General features: G+C 42.2%; 1 protein-coding gene across 1 annotated transcript in view; it reads left to right on the top strand.

Moving 5' to 3' along the window:
* lrmda (leucine rich melanocyte differentiation associated) overlaps positions 1-26,705 on the top strand; it is a 190,470-nt gene that overhangs the window by 124,636 nt on the left and 39,129 nt on the right. The window contains exons 3-5 of the mRNA XM_029449994.1: positions 2,958-3,084; positions 4,450-4,589; positions 7,602-7,728. Coding sequence (XP_029305854.1) covers positions 2,958-3,084; positions 4,450-4,589; positions 7,602-7,728 — 394 coding nt within the window. The remainder of the gene's footprint in view (positions 1-2,957; positions 3,085-4,449; positions 4,590-7,601; positions 7,729-26,705) is intronic.

Raw genomic sequence — 26,705 nt, 5'->3', positions numbered from 1 at the left:
GTGCTTATTTGTTCATAGCTAATGATGTATATCTACCCGTTTCATCTGTGGAAATCACATTAGCAGATGTATGAAACAAGCCAAATGGCAGTAGCAGTATTTACCATTGCAGTGGAACTAAAGATACATTACTGAATATTTTCACAGAACATTTTCTGAGGTGAATTACAAAAAAATAATTCATTAGAAGAAAAAGAATTAAGTTATATTTCCTGGAAAAATCTGTGTGTTTTGACTGTTTGACATAACCTCTACAGCATTGGGACTCAAGTCAATTATGCCCATTAGTTTAAAGCTCCCTTTTTTTTTTCTTTTTTTTTTAGAAGTGAAGTACTTTTACTGCAGTGCTTAAACTTTGTTAGTTTTCCAAGCCTACACATTAAAACAAGAAAGCTTATAAAAAGTAATGAAACCAGCGATGGAAATCTGCAGTGGGAGCACAGGAAGCTGGAGAATATTAGAAGTTCAATCCCTGCACTGTAGTTAATGCTGGATGGGAATCAGTGGCTCTCCCCTGGCTGTGAATTTAACTGATTAAATCAGCCAGTGCACGCAGCAGTGGTGACATGAAAACAACAATTAATAAGGCTCCCTCCTGTGCCATGCGGCTCCCTTTAACCGAGCAGCTAATAACATAACCCACAGGACTGCAGCCCTTCACGCACACACACACACACACACACACACACACACACACACACACACACACACACACGCACACGCACAGGTGGCAATAGTTAGTTAGCAACCTGTGTTCACAGAAAAGGTAATAATGTTTATCCAATATGGTTTGTGTCCAACTACACATTCACAAAGATTATACTCGCAGATTAATTGCATGTTGTACCAAATTCCCTGCCAATACAAAGGCAAACACTGTGCTGTGAAATATAAAGTTTGTTTTCTAATAGCTAGTTTGGACCAACAGCCCTGTCAAAAAAAAAAAAAAAAGGAAGTATAAGTATGGTAGCATAATACAATACTTCCATTTATAGATTGTTCATGATTTTAGCTAGAAATTCTGTTAAAATCCAAGACAAACGACAGTAAATTATAATTATTAATTATAATTATAATGAACATTATAATGTTTGCCGTATCTTTAGATTTAAGTGTAGCTTCCTAGCTTAATGGGCCTTTTTGCTTTCATAAATGAGAAGCACCATGGGGGGAAAAAAACAAGCAAACAGAGTAGGATTTCATAAAACTGGCACATCTCTCTATTCATCCATCTTGCCAGTGCATTAATCAGACCTGATAAGAGGTTGTCAGCTAGCGGCTTTGCCAGCACCCTGGCTAGGTGCTGTCAGCTGTTGTTGTGGGTCTCAAGTGTGCGTGTTTGCAAAATGTTGATGTCTTTTGAAATGAGGCAGCTCAGTCCGCCTCGCTCACAAGTCCACAATGAATTGCTTATTTGTTGTTTTCCAACCGAGAAAAATAGTTGCAACATTTTTGCTTTGTAGTTCAGAGTTGCTGCCAGTGTGTCCACTCCGTGCATCTATTTGTATTTTTTTTGGCCACGGTCGGCGTCTAGGTGAAGCGCAAGCCAGAAAAAGCTCACAAAATAGCAGATGGAGCATGACAACAGTTGGTATAGATAGCTGGAAATGTGCAATAAACAACTACTCACTGTACTCACAAGTCCACATCTTAATAGATCCAGGTGTATTTTTGTGCACACACATTATATTTTTAAGAACTCATCATCTTCTTCCTTTGTCAGTATTCACATTCACATTTCCACAATTCCCTAATGAAGGTGACTGTACATTATGCTGTGTCCCCACGCAGTTTACTGCTCCTTGCCATCCATTTGCAGAGTTGTTATATTTAGCTCTAAGTTGATATGTATTATGGCAGCCATTAACACTAGGCAGATCCAGAGAGGAGTTATAGTTCTGTTAAAACCTCACTGTACCTTGAGTTTGTCATGTTGCAATGTGCCGCTGTTCACTGGAATTTATATTTATGTAACCTAATGTCAAAGGTCATCCGTCTGCTTTTACAACTAGAAACATACTGTACTATACATATCATTTAGAAAATGTAGAGCTTGGAGTAAATAATAAATATATTTAAATATATTTAGTCATTAAAAATACTACGTTACATTAAAGATCCCTGTTTTGTGAACTGTGATGAATATTTCTTGACATGTATACAGTCAGTATGTGTCAAGTTCTGGCAGATTTAAATGTCAATGAAGTCACCCAGGACACTTTAACGTGGCATGTTGACAGTGTGAAGGATTAGACAACACACACATTGCCTTTGTGCACCTTCCATGACTTGAACTTTGCAGGGCCCTAACATCACTCCTAACACCACACCTCTATCATTTTTATGACTTTGTGAATGTGTATGCGTGTGAAGGGAGAGAGTTGAGATGACCCTTTACTCTTTGCAATTTGTCATGAAAAGGAGCGGAAAGGCAGAATTCTTCCTTCCATCCTTTGATCTTAAAACCCAACACTAACCCCCATCGCGGTAAAGCTGCGAAAAAGTTTCCCCTTCCCTTCCATCTGTGATTGCGAGTGTATTCCGGTTCCTCTGTGAAAATGATGGATGACAAGTTAAATTTGTGTCTGGGGAGTGAAGGTGAACTGTGACAGAGTGATTTGTCTTGGGAATGGAGGGTTAGGGTCAGGCGAAACTGGGCGCCTCAAGGCACAAGACATTGACAAATTCATCCTGCCCGCCGCATTTCTGAAGCCTTTTGTTTTGAATCCTGGCTACTCACAAGTGACCCCCATCCCTCATCCTGCCAGCCGCTGAAGGATGCCTCACCATGCCAGGGGAGCTCAGCACCACTAATTCTTGTCATTCACTTCCCTGACAGGCTCAGACCCATACTCTCCCGGCGTATGAAAGAGGGAGGCTGAAATATTTATTTCTGCACAATAACGGCTCACCAGATTTAGAGCCATAACAGTTTTCCTGTTGCCTTATCATTGCAGGTCACTGACGGGCCTCAAAATGTTCACTGAGCTGGAAGAGCTGATCGTTGACAACAATCTGCTTGGAAATGACCTCCTGTTGCCCAGGTTACCCAGCCTGCACACCCTGACACTCAATAAGAACCAAATATCCTTTCAAACTAATCCCTTAGTTAATTTCTCACTTTGATTTGCAGCTGACTATGCAGACATGTATCACAGGCATCAGTATCGCAATCAATAGTGTGTTTTGTTTACGTTCACATGTCGATACAGCCTGCCTTTGTCTCAGAGAACCCGTGTTTCATGTTGTGCTTTTTGCAGGGAGCACAGTGTGTTGCAAAGGAGAGCAGAGGAACGTGGCTGTCACAGAGCTCCACACAGAACTAGTTTTTGAACCACAGGGACCTCTAGTGGAATCAGATTTTATGTTTTAATTTGAAAGAAGATAAAAGTGTTGGATTAAAACTACATCCAAGATGAGACTTAATGTTTGATGTGTTTGCTGTTTTTATATAAAATGATAGAGAACTAAATCAGGATTTCTTTTTTAGATTTGCATCAGTTGCTTTATGCTTTATTATCCTGCTTTACCTCGCTGAAATACAATGAATCAGTTATTTAATTTGTCACTAAACGCACTAGAACATGCTCACTTTTAGCGCGTTGATTATAGCGGTGCTGTGTGTTCTACTTGCCACCCAAAGTAAACACGGTAAAAACCTGAGCTCCGCACAGCCGCCCAGAAATTCAAGACATAGACACATTGCGAGGCTGTTTATGATCAGTCAAAAATGTGTGAACTCCCCCTCTAAGCTTCAGAACAGGTTTAGCAATGTGTCCTGTTTTCCTCTGGTTATGCAGATCCTACTGGGTAACGATGTTCACTCTCTCGCACATTCACACACGCACACTTCCAGAGTCAACATTAAAACTGGGGCTCCTTGAAGTGTGCGTCTGGGACTGTGTGCTGAGTTTGGTTGTGAAGTGGTCGGCACATGCTAATAGGCCAATTATGTACATCCTGTCGTGGCACAGTGCCATTTTAAAGCTCGAGCACTGCATTAGTGCAGTTGTATTTTGACACTTTGGGGCTCAATTTTCCAAGTGAATGTATTAGTGATGAATGTGCCTGCTTAGGGGCTGTTTGTTTTTTCCACGTTTCGCAAAAGTTTTTCCACAGCACGGCTCTGGGAAGCACGGACTGTTTGAACCACAGGGCATCCATCATTTTGTCACTGTTCTGCACCCGGCCACCTAGGAAATGAAAGAGATCGAGAGAAAGGGAGAGAGAGCGGCAGCCAAATTGTGTCACTACTATATGCCAAAGCCTGCACCTTAAATTGCCCCTCTGTCTGCCCAGTTTCACAAAGCCAGTGACTAGCCCCTTTGAGCACCTCGGTAAATTTGACAGTGACGTGTTTTCGTGCAGACAGGCCCGGGAGGGGCTGTGCGGGCAGTAAATGCTAATGTAATTAACAGCGCTAGGTCCTTGACATCCGCCCTTTGACACCTGACTGATATCGAGGCCCTGCTGGAACACTTGGCTGATGTGACCCCGTCACTGGAGTACCTAAGCCTGCTGGGAAATGAGGCCTGCCCCAACCAGCTGGTGAGCCCGGATAAGGACGAGGACGACTACCAGAGATACAGGTCAGTTATTATATGTATTGTGATGATGTCGCACATAAATAAGGAAAAGATATTACTCTGACCCGTTTACATAGATGGATAGATAATGTTCTGTGTCTGTGTGTTTTTATTTTCAGTCAGACAGTTTTGATGCTAAGCTATTCAGAGTGATAGCTTTTTGTAAGTAATGGATTTGGAGATGTTCCTTTTTTTTAACATCCAGCCCCTTACATTTCACAAGCAGACTGTGGATTCAACCACATCACTCTAAAAGCTTTGTCAACTGGCCCCTCTACACTGCAGTTTGCAAAATGGATTTCATGTGTGACTAGTCACCACCACAAATGAGTGTTTACTACCCTGCCTTACCAGAGCAGATGATGCATTAAACATCAAGCTAGGCCTTAAGCCATGCAATATGACCACCATTTGTCAGGGTCCTTTACATGAAATGCGATAAAAGGCGAAAAGCATACTCTCTTTTGTCTGTTTCAGCCCTAAGTGCTTGTTTCTGACTCTGCGTTGCTTATTAATCATTTACCACCCATGCCTTTCTTGAATAATCTTTCTTCTCTCTTTTTGTCTCCCTTCCCCCCTCCAGCCCCCTCTCTCACTTTCCCTCCCCTTCTCCCCCTTTCCCCTCTCCTCGCATGCTTATCTTGCTGGTGAGGAAAGCTGTTCTGTTTTGACTGACAACGTCTAGGGTCCTGTAATGTAATATTCATAATGTGTCACATAGTAAAACATCAATTTGAGCGTGATGCAGATTTCATGTCTGACAAGGTTAGGCTGTATGCAGGTCGTGACAGCACTGGCCTTGGGCAATAAATACCCAGCGCAATGCCTCTGGAGCTCTTGGTCTCTCAAGTGAAACACCCTGGTGCGTTGCATCGGTGCCCCAATTAGAGCAATGACATAGAAACATAGAATTCATTCACACAGTATTGTGTAGTCTGTGTGGAGGTTAAATGTTGTCCTGTTCTTAGTCGACCAATGCGTATGCTCAGTGGCCATTGGTAGTACTACAATAACACAAGAGTTCAAGGCTGTTCTATTATATGTTAACAGTGGTTACTGATCATGCGGCATTGTTGGCTTATAGGGCTCCTCAGAAAACGCTCATCTCATTATCTCTGATTCTGTGATGTATAAAGATTAACATATTTTTATGTGACACTTTAACCTCTTATCGTGAGGAAAGTTATCAGTTTGTCCGATCTCCCTTCGTGGCAGATCAAAGAGCTTGTGCCTGAGGTTCCTCAACCAGCAGCTGTACTTTGTGTTCACTCGACCTTTTTTTCTAAATGCCATGAATGCAGCTGAATAATAATTACCCACTATGTCTATAAATATACATCTTGCGTAGATGTAATACTAAGTGTAATGATTGTTTGAAAACACTCAGAGGTCCCATAGTTTCCTAATGTCTTCAATTCCTGTTAACTATTAGTTTAATCTTTACCAGAATAACCACTTTTCCTCAGTGCAGAGCAGGTCAGCTGAACAACACAATGTTAAATGTGTCCGTCTTTGTAGTTATTATTTACCGGCAAAGTACAGAACAATTCAAAAATGGAGAATAAAGTTTCCAACTAATATTTAATATTTATTTGAGTTTAAATGTATTTCGGTGAGTTTTGACAGTCATGGTTTAAGGAACTATGACTACAATATAATACTCAAATAAACACATTAAAATTATAATTCTCAAAGAAATAATTGTCTTTATTTTCCATACATTTAAGGAAAGTATAATTTAGTAGCATAATCTAGTTTACTCTACAAAAAAACACTTCCCAGGACATCAAATATCTTATTATTGTCATACCATGTTTGGTATTGCTAAATAGTATGTATAGTAACGTGTATGAGTCTGAGTTTTTTTTTTCCAGTCAGCTCTCCTCCCCCCTACCCCCCTGTGCTCCCTTATCCTCCCTCTTTGGTTGGGTTGAATCATTAATATCCCTACTGGCTGACAGAGCCTTGTCATCTGCTCTGACCCTGTGATGGTAGGTTACCTATGGAGAATAACCTCCCTGCATGTCTCCCAAGGGCATCTTCACATTTCATCATGGAAATGCGCTGAACAAAGTCATTTTGCAGCGAGGGAGACACTGGATGGGATTGGGGCCTCTTGTATTTGAGTGCTGGGGCTCTCATTGGTAAAGGAGCTCTTATTAAAGGGTTAGGAGCAGGTCATTTTACCCTATAATAATGTTCCTATAAGATTACATTTTGGGCCATGTGATAAGTTTAGTGTTTTAATCATTTTTTCTTCCACTCTTTCAAATTATATCAGATGTTTTTCTTCCTTAAATTTGCACGGAGATATGTTCTGTTCCGTGTTAGTCTAAACGTTCTCCCTGCATCCCCTCCTTATAATCCTCAGGTGTTGAAAACTTGACACAGGCTTTGTCATCTCCCCTCATCGCCATCGCCATCATCAATTTGTCACAGCTCTTTGCGCACAGGTCTTGTCTGTGCCCATATCCCCCGTCCTTTCTCACCCTCCACTTAGGTGCTGCATGCATGTCCTTTTTGGCTACCAGCTCAGCCCTGACATACTGGTTCCTCTATCCCTGCCTGCCTGTGAAAGGATCTGTTGTCATCTATGTATTCCAACCATTATCTTTTGACGTTTCTCTCCCTCCCAATGAAAGACAGAGTGTGTCTGAAAGCTTAGAGAGATATCTGTGATGCTGCCAGAATGACAGCTCTGGCAGACGGGTTGTATCTCCTTTCGTGCTATTTATATGTCGTACTTATTCTTATCAGCTTTGAAGGTTATTACATACAAGAAAATATCACCATTAAATCTGCACCACCATTAAGTCTCAGTAAACACGACTTCTTTTCAAGTTTTGTTGATGCGTGCATTTACATATTAGAATGTGTGTCAGTTTGATTAGAGTGTCACGGTTTACACACTTCCTTTCGATGCTCTGTTTGTCTCTTTGTCAAGAGCTGGCCTACAAGGAGACCTTTATGACTGTGTACGGTTCACTTTTAAGTTGAATTGTTGTTTTCTCACAGGTACTTTGTTCTGCACAAGTTGCCCCATCTGAAGTTTCTGGACACCAGGAAAGTAACCTTAAAAGAAGTGATGGAGGCGCAGGCAAGAGGAGCGTTCATGAAAGTTGTCAAACCCAAGTTGGAAGCTGTAAGTTAAGCTCTGTTTTGCTTTTGTGTGTAAATAGTCCTTCCTTTCTTTTCCTTTATCCTTCATTTTTTTTCCCCCTGTGCCTGCTTGACTGTCAGTCTCCCTTTACAAAGGTCCTAGTACTGTGGCCCTTTGTAAAGAGTCTCTCTTTACTATCGCTTACTATTAAGTGTACATGTGTGTGCGTGTTGTCTCTGAGTGCGTGTGTGTAACTGTCTGTGACCACAGCCTGACCTGATTCCGTATGCATGAGCCCAGATCAAAGACGACGGCCGGCTGTCCGGTCGCGGTTGTGTTACCGAGTGTGACATGGCTGGCGATTGGAGTGACAGCTCACGTACATGCCGCTCACAATCGCTTAATTATCCCGTGCCCGTGCACTTATTCCTTCCTCTCTTGTTTTGGGCCACACAGACTAATTAGAGTTCGGGAGGTTCATAGATATACCCACTTCACCCCTTTCAACCTCTTTTTCCCCCTGTCTTCCACCCCTTTGATAATGCAATATAGATGAACAGCTTTTGCCTAGATTTGATTTCATGTAATTGTAAGGTCATGAAATATTTACTGTTTGGATCAGCTAAGCTTTGTCGTTTCAAGGTCTCTGGGGCTCTGACAGTGAGCCTTGGAGGTAAAAATGGATCCAGAGTAGCAAGAGTGAAGGCATCCAATGACAAATGAGAAGCATGTGAGTCGATGTTGAGTTTAAAAGTGCACGAGGAAAACAACATATTTATTGTTTCAGACAATCAGCTAAGATAGTGTGTACTCTTTTAGTGTCAGTTCATGCTATGCTTTGTTCTTGATTCTTCATGCAAGTGGCAAGCGGGAAAGCAAAACATTGAAATAATTTAACCTCAGTGTGGCATGTTTGGTAGATGGAGAGAAGTGGAATGAAAACACTGTTCATCCACTTTATATAAAAAGAAACTAAGGACCTCTACAATGCTTTTTGGCAGGGTAAAGTCACTTTATGAGATTTTATTTACATAGCTTGTCAGTGAAAAAGAAATGTTTGCCTTTGTCGCCACAGCCTTAGATGAAAGGAGAGATAATCACTGATTCTAGCTGACATGATGTGTGTGTTTTTCTGTCTTTGTGTCTTTGAACCTGCTGTATATGATTATTTATTCCCTATGCAAAGTAAAAGGTTACAGCTTTGATAAAAACACGTCTACCTCCCATTGCACACAGTATTTTGTGCTTAACATACTTACTATCCGCAGTTCCTTATTACCAGTATCTGCGTCTACACAATGAAGAGAATTTTTCCAGGACATATTCCGTGTCTGAATGCCACAGCGGCATTTCCATAACATTTGTTTTGAGTCAGATGAGACGTGATGTGTCAACTATCACAGACTTGATGAGCCATGAGTACCTCCCGGCTCTAATTGTCCACATCATCAGAGTGATTGTTAGCTGACCAATAGTGCGGGCCACCAATTAATGCAACGTCTGCAACAGAACAGGGAAGCGAGGAGAGATGATGGCATAATTAGATATTTGTGTTTGCTTTTATGTCTGGTACAGCGGGGGTGTTGCTCATAACAGTGGCTCATGGTACAGTGTCTGCCATTTGCTTCATTACAAAGGATGGTAATTAGCTGTCTCGCTGTCGCTTGCGCTACCATTTGAGTCTCAATTAGTGCAAGTAGTGGAGGGAAAAAATACAGGGCCACAGACATGATTTAAAAGGTTTATTTATACTGTAAAAGTTTTTAGCTCTGAATGTAGTTTTTTTTTCTTCCTTTAAGACCTTATTTGACAAATCTCCTTTCTGCTGTTTACAGTAGATAAATTGAAACCATAGAAACAGCAGCAGCTGCCGCAGGGTTACAGTAATACATGCCCACTCATGACAGCATAAAACTGAAGAAAGAGCTCCTGCTCTATCAGATCATTCCCAATGCATGATGTGCGTATTGGAATAGTTAATGGACTCGCTATGAAAGAGACAGTGCTGAACTTTCGAGACCTCTCTTGAGTCATATCGGAGTGGATTGTGACCACAGTTTTAACTCCTTTTCAATCATGCCATTACAGCGTGGCACTGAGCGCCGCCACATGGTTCTGATAAAGCAGTTATGGTCTTTAGCACAATCTGAACACCATAACTTTTCATACATTCCCAATTTTTTCCATGTCGCCGAAATCACAACCAGACACTCAATGGCCGTTGTTTTGCAGGAAAAAGGCACACACACACACACACACACACACACACACACACACACACACAAGCGATGAGATTTCTGAGTGCAGAATTGACAAAAAGTTGTAAAAACAAAAATGTATATTTTCTTTACTTTACTGCAAAGACAAACGTTGTACGAACGAATTGTGCTCAAATATAATAGCCATGTTCATACACTGAGGATAATTGTGTCACTCCTTTAATTGTTATTGTGTGCCTTCATGCACTGGTGGGCATGACACCATAAGTGGGGGGACAATGAGCTGTCTCTGACTTGTCTGTATGTTTTGGTGTTTGATTCAAACTCACAAGGGGGTCATTATCTCTTTTTGGGTCTTGGTTATCTTGCATTTCCATATCTTGCGAGTGGAAAGGACAAGTAGTTGGACAGAAATGGAGGCAAAATGGCAAAGACAAGAGTGAGAGAGAGAGAGAGAGAGAAAACATATATATATAAATAAATACCTGAAGTAAACAAAAGAAATGCAGCGGGCACGATTGAAGTGTTTTCCCAAAACCACAACACTAAGCAGAGTCAGAGAGGAAAAGCCTTGAGCTGTATTTTGGGAAATTGGGCGTGTTGGAATGTTATAATGTGATAATTCTCTTTGAGGATTTAGAGGTCATGGAATGAAATGGCGTTAAACCACGTAGATCCATTTTGGACTGTGTTGAGCTGCTTTCGGAAAATACATGTGGTACTTCTTGGCTCGGTTCCTCCACATCCCTCCACTCTGCCACGGAGCCCACATTATGCTGTCGAACCCTTGGGTTAAACTGGCCATGTCTTTCAAAACACTATGACAGTACATTCTGTTTTCAGATCGCAGGCACTGCTAAAAAAAAAAGAAGTGCAAAGCAAATTTAACTAGTAGAATAACATTTACTCCTTGCCACATGTTTAAGAGTGTTTCACAGTGAATGAAGTAGGTTCTTGGTCCCCCCCCCCCCCCCCCCCCCTTACTAAGCACAGCTTGGTAGCTACGTCAGCGGGTATAAATGTTCCTCGGATGTCACTTAGATTTTCCCTGGACGAAGTATTTGACTTGATTTTCTAGCATGAACACAAGTTTTTCCCCCACATCCTTCTGCGTGTAATGTAAAGCAGACTGCATTGCAGGATGGCTTGAGCCAGCTCCCGGGTCCCATGAGTCTCTGCACACAGGGTAACGGTTCTTCAAGGGAATTGACCGTGACAGAGCCAGGAAAGTCCTCAAGTGGATCTTTTCAGTTGGGTTTTTTCTTCCCTAGACACTAACCTGTTTTACTCTGCAGCAGACAGCACTTCTTTTTAAGTTTGCACCGAAGGGATCAGTCCAAATCTAACGTAGACGGCATGGTTTTAGACCCATGATTGTGCATTATGTGATGCATGATTGTGGCTTTTATTTTTATTTATTTTTCGCAAAGCAGCTCTGGAAAAAGAGGAGGTATTTTGCTATAGGTTGGTTGTTTTGCTTCCTTTTCAAGTCTCAAATGTACCCCGTAAAGTATGTTGCCACGTTCATCTCGACTTGAGAGTTATGAGTTCCCCGAAGCTCTCAAACATAACAAACAGCATGCAATATAGCGCTTTGTGAATGTGCCTTCAGTGGGTTTGCTGAATCATTTTACTGAACAAATGTGTCCTCAGAGAAAACTCAAAGAATATGGTTCTCAACAGGGGAAGGCAATATAACCCAACAGATTGCTGTGGAAGCAAGTTTATTACCACTATTCGCTCTCTGATAGATTCTGTATTTGCACCAGCTATTATACATACAGAACTCTGATTTGTCACCTTTCTTTCATGACACATTCTTGAATCAATATGTAGTGTACACAGCAGGTCGAATAAGGACAGCACTGCGGACTGGGTAGGCGTTGTGGGCAAACTGTAACCATGCTGAGTGCCTGTCTGCTTTATGTTCAGACAAATAAACTCACTGACATATTGTGATCTGCTTGCTTTCAAATGATGTTCTTTCTCCCATCTTACATAATGTCTTGTTATCTGTTAATTGCATCACTTGAGACACTGCTGTTCTCCGTCTTCTAATGACAACATATCCTAAATGTTAAAACAGCTGTTTATAATTGTTTGGACGTGTTTAGTTTGTGTGATAGACAAAATACACACCGTGGTTTGTGTCAGATTATTCCAAAGGAGCCACATGTTGGCTCTCTCAGGTACGTGTGTTTGTCAGTTTCCGTTCGCCTGTCCGGTGTTTGGACCAGTGCAGCCAGGAGGCCCGGTTTTGAAGCGCTCTGACAGCTTAAGTTGAGAGGTCACGCGGGGGTTATAAAACCAGGAAAACAACAGCAATTAGAGGGAGGGATTCAAACTGTTGACATAAATCATCCAGACCCTACATATCATAAACACACTGTAAAACTTTAAAGCACAATTAATTGTAAGTAATAGCGCCAAGATTGATTTATTGCCTCTTTCAATGCCTGGAGACACGGGTTGCATGACCTGAGTGTCACGTCACTCTCGCGAGCAAAAATGATCGATGCTTTACTCATTTTTGGCTAAACGCAGAGCATAAAAACAAACATGTTTTTTTTGTGAGGGCTTTTATGAGACACTGAAGTGGCCGCGTTGCATTAGTTGATTTTCCTCTCCTCCTGCTGGCATCCAGCACAGAAAAGAAACGCCTCTGTGGTGAAGCATTTGTTGTCTCGACGTCTCTTGTGTTTAGCGGTGGAGTTTGAGGCCTGTCAGAAAACAGGCCAAGGCTGGCCAGCAATAATGAGATGTCTCCCTCTCCCATTTTGATATAAAGTTTTCATAAACTTTGACAAGTCATGCCATCGTTCACGTAACTTTTCTCTCTCTTTTTTTTTATCTGTATAATGTAAGTCTTTGTTAAGTTTTTATTAGTGCAATAATATTGAGTGCCTGGGATTGGCAAGCTATGAAGCCTTTGCTTTCTACACATACTGTTCCAACTAGATCCTTTATAAGCCTTTAGGAAGGGCCGAGTTTTTATAGTGATTTTGCTGTTTTCAAAGTTCCTTTAAGAAACCGAAAACTACAGGGAAATAATACACTTCCACCTCCCAGTATCATTGAACACATTATTTTTTAGATATATGTCAAGCATACAAAGCTCTACGTCTCACAGTCATTATGTTCGTCTATAAAACTTAGCCTTCTTTCATTGCATGCCAAGGGGTTGCATAACTCCACAATCCCCTGTACATGTGCTGTAGCAACAATATCATAGCCACTAAGGCATCTCTTCAATTACACTTCTTATCAAATGATGCTTTTAGCTATTACATAGTGCAGTCTCCCAGTGCGTTGGCCTATCAGTCCAATCAGAGCTAATCCTCCCTGTTGGTCTCTTTGGTGACAGGAAGATGCTGCTAGCCTAATGAGAGACAGCTGGCTTAGTGTGCTCTAAAAAAAAAAAAAATCCCATCTTTCTTTCTTACCCACTACCCCACCGGGTGTTTCCACAGTAATGTGCCAAACTTTAAATCTCTCAAAGAGATCAGTTATTTCTTTGCCTGTCTATTTTAGTTGATGTTGACAGTGCACATTAATCACTATTTCAGCACTCGCATTTATAGTTTACTTTGAAGTTGATTGTCATGTGCATCCTCTCGAGGCAGCTTTGCTTTAATTCACGTTCAGATTTTTATCAGATAATTCAAGTAAAGTTGTTGTTGTTTATGACATGCAGATGTTGATATGCTATTAAGAAAGTTAATGAATGTTAGAGCTTAAAATATGTGCCAGATGAGGTGGAGAGAGTCTACACAAAAGTGCCGCTTTTGTTTATGATTCACCATAGGGTCCAACGTGAAAGTTAATTAGTGTGAAACTTTAAAGGTTTTTCCTCATAAATATGCAAAAAGAAACATGGTGGCATTGGACTTTTTCTTTAATCCATTTCACCAGTTGTGTGTTTTCTTCAGCACAGTGTTAATGAGAGTCTTCTTTCAGCGGCGACTTTCATGAGCATGCAACAGAGGACGGCGCTAGAGTTGAAAGTCCCTTCAATGAAGTTTATGCTTACGCAGACCTTCTTTGTGGTTTTTGGAGCTTGTCAGACATGTCAAGCGCAGGCTCGAAAAAGTATATTGTTTCCAGCCACTTGGATTCCTTTCCCCCTGACATCTGCCACTCTGCCGAGATGATAAATTCTTGCCTCATTAAGCGTGGGTGTGGGATTACAGGCTGACAACACATTAATCACTGGGCTGGGTGGCAGCAGCCCCGCACCAGCTACAGGCATTGTTAACCAAACTTTTCTAATGTGTCACTCTCCTCCCTGACAGCCCATAATCAATCATCCTGATTGGCAGGGCTGATAGATTACACTATTTATACTTTGTGTAATGAAAGCTAGCGTTTCCACCTACTGTCATTGTGGGGACGATGATAGGCCAAACCGTCCAGCTGAATAGGAACACATACAAAAAGAGACAGGGAGAAAAAAGAAAGGGTAGGCAGACCTTGGAGTGAACTTTAAAACAGACACTGTTGAGCTCCATGGTGGCGGTGTGTGGGGCGGAGGGGGGGGGGGGGGGGGGGGGGGTATTCTGCGAGTCTGTATTGTTCCCCCTGCACGGTATAGCTTAAAGGCAGTCTTCACACCATCACTGAGCTATTGTCATCTTTGTCGCTATCAGTGGCAGGCCGTGCTCTCGCAGGTAAAACTATGCTTTGTCTGCGGTGGGATTCAGTTTCTCCGTGACCCCGTCAGTGAGGTGAGGTTTTGTTGTCAAAGCCTCTTTTCTGACAGAAAGTGAATGATTTACACATGTATAACAACAAAATGACAGGACACCACATACTGTATGTATGTACTTGTCAGAGTGCAGAGGTCGGCAGGATAATGGATTTCCCTGCTTCCTTACTAAGGGCTTAAGAACTTACATTGCTTTACAACCCCCCTGGCAGTCATTTGTTTGCATGGGAACTTGTGGATGAAATGACACACTGCTGGTAGCCTTCAAACATAATAAGGTTATGTTTCTTTTTTGTTCATTTTCAGCCGTATGTCTTTGTCTGGAATTAGAGATGTCCTCGGCACACCGACAGAGGATATTGAATATGAGCTCTTAGTTGAGAGGCTGCCAAGCAAAAGAACATTCCATCACGTTTTTGACAGACAGTGAATCTAAGACTTTTCTTATGAGACAGCGTGCTGTCAGGAAATTAGTTAACTCTACCATATTATGGAGAGCCAGGTAATTTACCCTCAGAGATGCAATCGCAAATAACTAGCAGGAGGCCGCATCCCTGACCTGACATTGCTTTGTGTATAATGCAAAATCTAGTAACATGCTCAATGGGTTCTGTCAGCTGCAGGATTGAATTCTCTGCCTACTGCGTCTCAGTTTGGAGCACGCTGGTCAATTATTTCTGAGGCTGTCAGTGCGTAGGGAGACACTGTTATTTAGTATGTGTTAACTTGGCATCATTAAGACACTCGCCTGACAGAGAATAGCACACCTGAATGCTATTTATTTTGATTCTCCGACAGGGGTAACCTTCAAACACGTTGACCTCTTCCTATTTTGCGTTTTGTGAAATCCCACTCGGTCCATTAGAAACAGGAGCTGTCGAGACAGTGGGGAATCAAATGACCGAGTGTCGTCTAATCTAACGCGGTAATGTGCGAGAGAAGCTTCCATTTGTTTGGACATATTGCTCTGATCACATGGTGGCAGTTCAGCGTCTATCTACGCTTGCGGAGCAGACGTTGCTGTCCACACAATATCTTTAAAGCACACACAGAAATGTCACATTAGATCCATGTTTTTGCCCGTGTTGAACAGTATTGAACACTCAGAAATGAATGCCGTGGTTTTATGTTATGTTCCTTTTAAGTTTCAACAGAAATACTAACTATGCATTATGTTATTGTCACTTTGTGTACAAAGCCAGATCCATTGCACAACATGTCATAATTTAACGATGGCATATAGCTGACAGAGAGATCTACAATAAGGTCAGAACATAACAAAAATATAATATTTTGACGAGAATCTCTAGGATTGTTTTTGGCCAGTTGACTAAAGAGAAACAGTTTAAAATTTGAACTCTGTGGGAAAATGAGGGTTACCATTCTACCCCCACATCCTCCTCCTCCTCCTCCTCCGACACCACCACCACCTCCACCACTAACCAGCCCTGGTGATGAATAGGAAACCTGATCGAGTAAAGCCTCAGCATCACCTCTGTACAGCAGGATGACATGATTAGGAGGTGACAGCTTCTGTAACAACATCTCTGCATTTATCTTTTCCTGCTCTCTATCGGTCACCCTGTGTGTGTCTCTCCCTCACTCTCTCTGTCTGTCTGTCTGTCTCTCTCTTTCTGTCTGTCTCTTTCCTCTCAACAAGTCAGACTACTCTATAATTAATGTCCCTGAGGGCTATCCGCAGGTCAAGCAAGGGGATTGCTGTTGAGACAGGTAGTCTTGACACCTTCCGCTTTGTAGCTTATGCGTGCGGGACAGGCTGAGGATCGGAGAGAGAGGCCAATGATGAGGGCTAGAGCATGTTTAGGTTGGAGGCTAAGACTGGAGGATAACTGTAGGTTGAAGGAAGACAGGCCTCGCTGTGCGACCTTTCCTCCTGAGAGTCAAAAAGGACATTTTTTCACAGGATTAACCAGTCAAATCTGGTGCATTAAGGGCTTAGCCTGCCAGGGGCTTCACATTTGAGTGGCAGAGAGGGGACTTACAGTTTCAATAATATCAGCACCACACGCATGTAGCCTTAGGAAGGCATTTTAAGTTACTAAATAAACTATTTTGGGATGGTTGATTGTGAGTAGGCGTTGGTTTTAAAGAGCACTGAACTTGTGCAAAGGCAGACAAATTAATAAAAGGCTACATTGCATCTGGTCCAAATATTCAACCAGTCAAAAGTTTGCGTAACAGTCATGATGTGAATTCATTCTCACGTGGTGTGCTGCCTCTCACGTTGCTGCTTGAAAGACTTTAAAGAATCTGTCTCCCTGTTCTGTTCGTATATAAGTGTGCCCTTACACCCTACACTTCTCATATGCATCTGTCCAAAATCCACACACTCTCTCCCACTTTTCACAAACACAGCAGCCCTTTTTCCCCCCAACAATCACCCTCTGAATAGCCACTCACCCCTATAGTTTTCTACTGGTGGAAAGGCGGGTTTTTCTCTCTCTCTCTCTCTCTCTCGCTCTCTCTCTCTCTCTCTCTCTCTCTCTCTCTCGCTCTCTCTCTCTCTCTCTCTCTCTCTCTCTTTTCTCTTTTTTTCCTACCCTAGTTTTGGATAAAGGCAGAAAAGGGGTTGAGAGAAGCAGGGTGATGAACAGGGCGATGGAAGAATTGGACAGCGATAAAGAGGAAATTAAGTTGAGACGGAGGGGTGGGGGGGGGGGGGGGGGGATCGTGTTTAGCAGTGAAAATATGTGAAAGAGTGAAGGCTGTCCAGGGTGCACTAGAGGTCATTGCGGGGGCAGAGGGGTCAAGTGACACTCAAACGGCATTCTTGTGTCATTCATGGGAGTGTTGGAGAGGGCTGTGAAGGACTGGCATACAGCTACAGGGCAAACACGGGCAGTGAAGTAGGACAAGACCCTTAATGCCACAACGTTTCAGTGTCACCAATCTGAAAAGAATGTATAGTCTTTGTTGGGTTTTTTTGTTGTTGTGATGAGAGCTTAGTGAAGGTGAAGTGAAACTTCCATCTTTTGAAACGTCTGATTAAAATGCAGCATCCGAATCCTTTACATGCTAAAACAAAGAGTATTAAGCTCTTCGTTTTGTACCAGCCAGGCTTTTTTTTTTTTTTTTTTTTTTTTACATTTCCAGTGTCAAATTATTTGCATCTTTCATTGGTTATCAAAGGAGTTATAACCTCTGACAGTTTCATTCGGTTTCTATTTGCAGTCGGTGTTCAGTTGCGAGCTGACAGATTCGTAGTGCCTCTTCCCAGAATAGGTCCGACTTCCATGCGCTGTACCATACTTAAGAAATTGAATCAGAGCCAATGAGCTGGAAAGGTCTGTAATACGATATCCTGTGAGGTGTACTGTAAGTCATGATTAGAAACATATTTTATTTCAAGGATAACTTCTCCGGGCAGTGTGGCACAAAGGTTTGTCATTTCATCAAGTCTGATTAAGTGAATACGGGAAGTACTGTACTGGGGTTGTGGCTGGCCAGCAAAGCCATTCGGACACACAATGGATCTCTATTTCTCTTTATTACAGTTTGTCTGTCTTCTCTGTTCTCTTTTGACTCATGGTGATAACGCGTTGACCTTGTAGCACACAACCCGTTGTTGTCCCATTCTGTAAGATCTATCTTTTATTTTGTTAAGACTTACAACTGTAACCCACAGCTCAGACATTTCATATGATATGATAATAGGTTTCCCTTGGGATCACCTGATAGTCTGTTTCAATGCAGCAGGCAGATGGGTACGGCACAACGGGCATCACTTCCCAGCGTTTGTCCTGCCAACTGGCAACGTCCGTCAATAGACGTGTTCGGGGTAATCTGAGAGATGGGCCGAGCTGCGGCGGCTCCGACTTTCATCACACCTGTGCTAAAAGCGCGGTGAGGAGCAGCCTGTCCGTCCTATCTCTCCCTCTCTTTCCCCCACTCCCTGTAAGGGAATGTTGAGACGGCAGTGGATCAGATGGGCTCACATCCTGTCAGACTCATCAGATTTCAGGACGACTGAGTGCTTTTGTCAGCTGAATTCCAGACATCTTCTCTCTTTCTCTCTAGAAGGGTTTTCAAAGATAATGTGTTTCAGGACTTGACCCCCCCCCCTCGAAACAATAGTATCATTGATACGGCGATGACTCTAACTAATGCTAATGCTGTATAGTACATAATTCATGAGGGAGATCAAAAAATGAAGTCCTAGACTACAAACCAAACCAAACCAGCAGGCCAGAAAGAGGTAGACAACAAGTCTGACGCTCCCTTCACGAAAACACTGTTGTCTTCAGCTCATCCGCTCGTATCCTCTAGCTTCTCTCGTAGTGCCCTCTGTCACAGATGTCATTCTTCCCTGACACCTGTCTGCCCTTCCCTCTTGTCTCACTGTCCCGTCTCCTTCTCTGTGGGGTGGAACTGTTTGTTTTTGGAGGTTTGTTTATGGGGGGAAGGAATACCCCGCTGCTCCAGGCCGCCTCTAGTCTTTCAGCTCATCACACAGAACATGACAGCCCTCCTTCTCTTTGGTGCTGAGATGAGCTGTTTCTCCTGTCCCCATGGGGAGTCAACATTTTCTGCTTGGCTCTCTCCCTCTTGAACTTCCCTTCAAGACAGCAGATCGATATTGTGTGCGCGAGCAAACGCTACCTGCTCTGGGCCGTGTACACAAACATTGTGTAATATTGCAGTGAATTGGTTCGAGGTTGTACACTAATTCACTCCAGGAGGAATGAATGTTTCATTGAATGCAGTTATTTCTAAGTATTTCTTCCACACATAAACTGTCCTTGAATGGAAATTCAAAAAACGAAAAAAAGACGCTTTTAGAAATGATCACGTGTGTGCCAGACGCAAACATCTACAAACCGCTGTAAAAGCAAATCAGTGGTCCAAAATCCAGTCTATTTTATTTGCTATTATAGTTTCATTAAAACTGTATAATGCCCATGTAATCTGCTCTGTTTGGACACTACAGCTGGTAATTATTGCAATGAAATTAGGCCTCAATTCTAGTAAACATGAGCTGTGAAAAGACTATGATTGGCCTGTAAATGGGAACAACGTGAAATCAGACACTGACAACTTGTAGCTTGTAATTATGCTGATTTTGCTGACACACGGTGTAATTATGTTATTACTTTAGCAATGATGTGTTAAACACTCAAGTGTTGCCATTCATAATGTCATTGAATTAAATAGGAATCCTGTACCCTGAAAAAAAAGAAATGCAGCGTATTGCAGTGTGTTTTTTGGATGTATGTCTGTCATGGCTACCATCACTTTCTAAGTCCCAGACCATGTTTTGTTTGCAGACAGCGGAAACTGAGGTTCATGGAAAATAGTTAATACCAATAATCATACTAGGTGGTCTACCACTGGCCTTCTAAGGCCTCCAGGACTCCACCTAGCAAGCCAGCTCCCGGTTTCACTCTCTTTTCTTTTTAAGCCTATTTCAGTCTTACACTTTTCTCCTTTTTTCTAGCTTTCAAGTTTCTCTTTTGAATATATCAGCACATCAGATAACCTCAAGGTATAACAGTAAAACCTTGAGTTCACACACACATACTCAGAAGTTGTTTTTGTCTGGCTGGTGTGTGCAAGTTGTGTGTATTTCTTCTTTTTTTTTTTTACTCTTTTTACAGCATGGAGTTAAGACTGAATCAGCTGTTTACACAACCTTCTCACATAGCATATACACACACACACACACACACACACACACACACACACACACACACACACACACACACACACACACACACAACTCAGATATGTACAAAAGCCCAATTGCACAGAAGCAAACACAATGTTTTTGCACACAAAAACACTCACACACCTAAAGCGGGGGCTGTGCCTCCCGGGGCCACGTCAGTTACCTGCTGACACACAGGCTAGTGATTGATGAGACGCCGGGGGCGCTGGAGTAGACTTTGTCAGCTGCTCATAATTTATACATCTTATCTCCATCAGAAGAAAAGACAGAGTGCCGCGTTGTGTATATGGAGATGAAAACACTGGGCTTGTTTAGGCAGCGGTGACAGGGTAGCTGCTAGCTGTTAGCCGTGGCGCAGAGTGATAACTCAGATTGCTATCTGTTAGCTTTCTCACCAGGTCCCTCTGTGGCCAGAGCCTTCACTCTTTGCCTGTGACGAATCCTCTGTCTGTCAGTCATTCTCACTCACGTTCATTGCCTCTCTCTCTCTCTCTCTCTCTCTCTCTCTCTCTCTCTCTCTCTCTCTCATGTTTCCTTCTCTCTTTGTGTCTCCTTTTCTCCAGTCTGTGACCCTCTCTCTGTCTCTCTTTCTTTCCCTTCTCTGTCTATCTCCTGTCTCATTCTCAGGCCAGACAGGCCCAAGCCTCTGCTGAAAGCTGCTGGCTCTTCCTCAGTCCACTCACAGGGCGAAGGTCAGGACAGAGGCAAGGCTTGAGTTACAGAATAGTTAGCTCTGTCAGCGTCATGTTGAAATCAATGATCAGATGTTGTGTGAGGGTGGGCCAGAGGATTTATTTTAGTACAGTGCAGGCAAGATTGCTTTTGAAATAACACTCTGAGAGTTCGTTTGTGTTTGATGTATTTAAAAGATCCATATATATTGTTATTAGGGCACAAGTGAGGACTTGCAGATGTCATGTCGTATTGTGGTGCATGTTTGGTATTGTTTTAAATAGATAATTTCTTTGTCAGCACTACAATAGTTTGTAACTTAATTGATGATTAGAGGGTCAGTGTTTTAGAAGAACAGAAGAGGAGCAAACTATTCTGATAAAAAAACAAATGCAGCATCTTGTTGATTTAGTATGTGTGATTTTTATTTTTATTTTACTGCGGTTCAAGCCAAGAAACAAAGGAATGTATCACTGATCCTTCACAGAGCTTGTCAGTGGTAAATTAATCTGACTTATGTTGCCCTGTACACTCAGTGTTTGATTTTGCCTTCCTGAATGTGAAAAGAAAGTTTATCAACCCACAGAACTTCACCTTACTCTCCTCCAATTGTCTTTTTAGCCCGCTTTGTTCTCTCAAATTGTGTTCAGATGTTTTTAAGAGTGTCAGTTAACTACTGCATCAGCAAAACAACTTTGATTCCATAACCCCTTCCCACTATTGATCTTGCCTCGTAGATAAAAGAGTGCTCTCTCTGAAATCATGCATTTTTCATTGTGGTATCAATGGCAGCCTTTGCATTTGGCAACCCACTTAGCTTAAAGCTATACTCACAAATGCTGTCTGTTTTGCTCTATTGATTCAGAGGTTTTGCATCTTGTTATATTTGAGATATCAGTCCCTTGGCATCATTTTACTTTGTCTTTGATCAGCCTGATTGCTGTAAGCAGCCACAAAGAATGAAGCAAATTATTTTAATTAATGTTTTTTTTGGTGTAGATTAGCATTGTGCTTTGCATTAAATATTCAAGTTGAAACATTTTGGCATGATTAAGAAAGTGTGTGCGGTAATTTAAATGTCCATGACTGCTCAGGCGACTGCAGCTTTGTCTGTTGTGGCAATTATTTGTGCATAAAATACTTTTTTTCAAATCTGGCACACACACACACACACACCGAATCAATGCACTGAATCTTTTTCGTGAGAATATTTATGTACTGTTATTTTAAAATGTTCAGACACACACCTCGAAGACATTTTTCATTTTTTTAGAATAGAAGTCCAATATTACCGTTCTCACGTAGTAGTTGGCATTGTGGGGCTGATGGTTGTCAGGTGTTAAACAACACTTTGGACGAAGGACGGACAAATGAGAGAGTCCTCCTCTCTAATAGAATCTAAAAAGATGAAAAACATAGTGCAGGAGGCAGGAAGGACTAGTCAAAGAGGTGACCATCAGCATCTCGGCAGCGAGGTTTGGCAGCCTCCAGCCTGCCATGGTGTAATTGGAGAGAAAACATATATAGGAGCAAATAACCCCCTGTCAGGGGCATTAAAAGGAGATGTTGTGACGACTGAGAGCCCTGCCAGTTGAGCACAGCAAAGTGGAGGGGAAGAATAAGGCCCTTCAAATGGAAACTGCTCGGAAAAACCGTACATCCAAATATTTAAGATAATTGTTGAGCGGTAGAGGAACAGAGCATCCATGTTTGTTTGTGGAACTTTCCCTCTAGAGAAAAACAGATATTTGTCACGATTGTCACCGTTGTTATCCATTCGTTGTCAGCCTTTGATTGATTTGACGTGTTTGCTTTGATGAGTATAATTTGAAAATGGTAAAGGGTAACATTAACAGTAGAAGTGCTCAGCCTGTATTACTGTGCTGGAGTGACATAAAGGTAGGTGATGGGAATGGTAGAGAAATATGACTCGCTGTCAAAACTCAGAAATGAAATGTAGAAGGGAAACAAGTAGACAACAATTTTATAATTTAAACAGATAGATGGTTTTACTCTATAGGAAGTGAAGCATTTAAGTGTGACAAACAGCACTGAACGTTTCCTATAATATAACATGAACAGTGTATCATTTTAACCCAAAATGTATGTGCAGTGTTTGAGCTGCTGTAGAAAACAAGTAGCCCCTTCCCAGGATGTTGTGTGGATGTGAAGACTCTGTAAGTGAGGCCCCTGTGGTGCCATTAAAACCATCCTCAGCCAACCTTTGCTTGGCAACTAACATATCTCTAACAAATAAGATTTTGGTATAGTTTACTTAGGTAAAAATTAGCCAAAGTCCTGTGCTCTTTCTCCCATGTCTGCTTCACGATGATCACAAAAGAATTCCCCTGTCTCTCCGAAACTTCCCCTGCGTTCGGAACCTGTCTGACCCCACCATTCAACCGAGCGTGTCAAATTGTTAATGAGGATCCCCCCCCCCCCCCCCAAAAGCGCTTAGAGGTTAAATAAAGTCTTCATAAGCTGTCGGTCGAAATTCAATAATTTATTTACTTGGCATGTTTCCACTTTCCCTGCCACTCTGCCTCAATTCCTGTTCCTATCGAGGGACAGGGCTTGTCTTGTTGTGTTTTGTTTAATTTTGTTTGTGTGCAGGCAGCTGTGCAGGCAGCCTTTGTCTGTGTGCGAGATTGCTGCTTTAGCTCGGTGGCCCCTCTCATTAATCATCCGGTCAGACTATTTATAATGCCGCAGCCAAGCCACCACCTCGGCTGCCATTGGCTTTTGTGTCCGTGGCACTGTGTTTTGTGGCGGGAGGAAGCCTAATTATTAACTGTTAAGATGACAGCCAGCGCTGTTCCGTCAACACGGCTGGCTGACAGACTGAAGTGATAGCCCAATGAGCACTGTGCATTTCCAAATAAAGTTTTTGAAAATTCACCACCTTTTTTATTCTATGTGTACAATTTAAAATGGAAACTAATCCTGTATGAACACACTGTATGAAAATTGCCTGATGAAAAACCATTTAAAATGTCAAAGTATGTCATCAATATGCATGAACTTACAGCTCTTTTAATCTATCAAGTATTTGTCTACAAACAACCATCAAATGTTTCCAGTAAACATACACATAATTATTTTTCTGATTAGATTTTGAGGAAAATTGCAGCTGTCGTTGTGTGGTAGAATTTATTGAGTAACGTCAACATTTCATTTACAGTGCTCTCTTATTTTGTATGCAATGATTCTGGCAGAAGTTGCCAGTCATGAAGTCTGTTTTCTTATTATTAATCAGTTATGTTCATGCTGGATACAGATATCAAACTAGCATGGATAATTAAATCACTCCCTTTGCAACACATTACATATCATGCAACGCTAAGGAAGCTTGAAATGGCGCTGGACTTGAAGTGTCAAAAGGATATATATATGTATCTTTTTTTTGTGAGTGGGGGAAAAAAAAAAGAATTAGTGAAAGCCTCCTGGAGAATGACAGTCTTTGTTATTTGTCTTCTGACTCTTTAGCAGACAGCTATCAGGAAGAAAGAGAACTCACTGTGCACCACCGAGAGAAGAAAATATGTGAGTCAGACTTTCCCCTCCTCCCTCCTTTCCCCAAAGCTTGAGATCCCCCTTCCAAAAAATGAAAAGGATCAAGTTGCTGTCACTGTCACCGAACAAACATAAACTTTTCTGGCACCTAATAAATAGGCAGTGTGGCATTGTTCTCAAAGCCAGACAGGTGTGTCTGCCTCAGTGATGATGGATTCCACTATTCTGTATGGAAAGCCTGTTGGCTTTCTTGTCATATGTTGTCACACATCTCTCTCCTGAGAGAGAAAGGTTTGAAAGATGGCCAAAAGTAATTACACAGACGCTTCCCTGATGCTGTTGCCATGTGTTTTCTTGTGCTCATCACCACTAAAGGTAGAAAAAATCTGTTACCCACAGCTATATTTCACCGGGAGAAGAGGAGTGCAGACATGTTGGTGCTCTGCTGCTCATCTTGTTGTGTTGATTGCTAGCTCATTAACCCGTCAGCTTTATTTTTCCTTGCTATGAACGCTAGCTTTGGGAAAGAGCCCTGGGCAGTTTTACTCATCACTAAGGTGGAGCAGCAGGCCCTGATCTGGGTGTGTGGTGATGACATTATTTGCACCTGAATGGCAGGTACATCAACATCTCCTTGTAAACGTATCAAAGGAGAGACTGTGGCACCTTTGTTCTCCTCACAGCCCACTTGGGTTGCTGACAGCTTGCTGATTGATATTATCATTCTTAATGTCAGTAAATAGTGCCGTGCCAGATAAAGAATCAGTTTCCTCTTGGTTCTGGAGAGCTCATTTATCTTTCTGCAGCTCGCCCTGGCATATGCCGAAATTGGAGCCGGAAGTAGTCTTCCATTTCAGTCAAAAAGGGACGTGTGGATTTTTTCCTCACCATCTCCTAATCTTCCCTCTCTGTCTCGCTTTTCTCTCCTTGTCTGTGTCTTCCTGGTTATTTTGATTCTGAGTGAGTGAGACTTAACTGGGAGGAAAGATAGAGCTTAAGTCAGTTGTAATATGTTGGGACAACTCTTGATTAGATTCTGTCAGAGTGAGGTCTTTCTGTGTCTCTGCTGCTCCAGCCGCCCTATCCTGGAACACTAGCTGAGCAATGAACCGATATCAGGCCACTCAAGAGCCCTTCCATAAATGTGTTACCAAAATAAGACCCTTGTTAGAGCGATACTTCTTCAAAGGGTGAGCCGCAAAACTATCTAATTGTGCCCCATGTGCAGTATATTTTCCCGCTCTGGGGCGGTCATGCATGTAATGAGTTATGCAGAGGAGCCAGGATATAAAACCTGCAGACAATAAGCCTTTCTATAACCGCACAGTGGCCACCAAAGGTCTCAGAGACATCATATTGAAAAGGTTAAACACTGACAGTGAACAAGCCTAACATGGTGGGTACACAACCTCCGCTGAACAGCAACAAATGATGACATTTGAAAAGAAGAAAGAAAAAGGTACAGGAGAAAAGTCAACGGTTTTTTTAATTTTAATTTTAGACAAGAATCAAAAGAGAAACAAGCTACACTTGACAAGGCTGGTGCATCAGGGTCGCGTTGCTCGGAAAATAAAACACACACACACACACACACACACTGAGTGCTTTGCGAAATTCAAAGTACATATCTCCATGTTTTTCCTTTCACCCCTCCTTTCTGAATTCCCGTTACCCCCCTACCCTTTGCTATTATGCTGACAGACAGCACCTATATCCTCTGAGCTGGTGATAGATGCGTCATATCTTGTGGAAAAAACGGGTTTGTCCTCAGCAGGTGAATACGCTGTCTCCCACATCCTCCGGGGAGACAGACACACATGACACTTTTCGACACCCTCTCCCTGATAGCACTTTGGCATGCGGGCAGAATCAAAGGGGGAATCTTTCACATGCAATTAGAGCGGAAAATAAAGACGATGAAGTACGGTGTACAAAGGAAAGCTGGGGATCAGAAGGCTGTAATGAAAGGTGATTAGAAGAAGAGGCCCGAGCCAATGAGCTGCAGAGAGCTGGGGAAACAAACTCATCCTGATAGAGTTCTCTATTGAAGGCACTATTAGACATTATCAAAGCTGATAATGACAGACAGCTACTGGCAGACAGACATGACTTGAAGCTATGCTAGATGTATGTTTGTGTGTGTGTGTGTGTGTGTGTGTGTGTGTGTGTGTGTGTGTGTGTGTGTGTGTGTGTGTGTGTGTGTGTGTGTGTGTGTGTGTGTGTT

The sequence above is a fragment of the Cottoperca gobio genome, chromosome 15 (genome assembly GCF_900634415.1).
Source record: "Cottoperca gobio chromosome 15, fCotGob3.1, whole genome shotgun sequence".
In the NCBI taxonomy this organism is placed as follows: Eukaryota; Metazoa; Chordata; class Actinopteri; order Perciformes; family Bovichtidae; genus Cottoperca; species Cottoperca gobio.
Note: the sequence above shows the minus strand (reverse complement) of the source record. Positions and strands in the feature narration are given on the sequence as shown.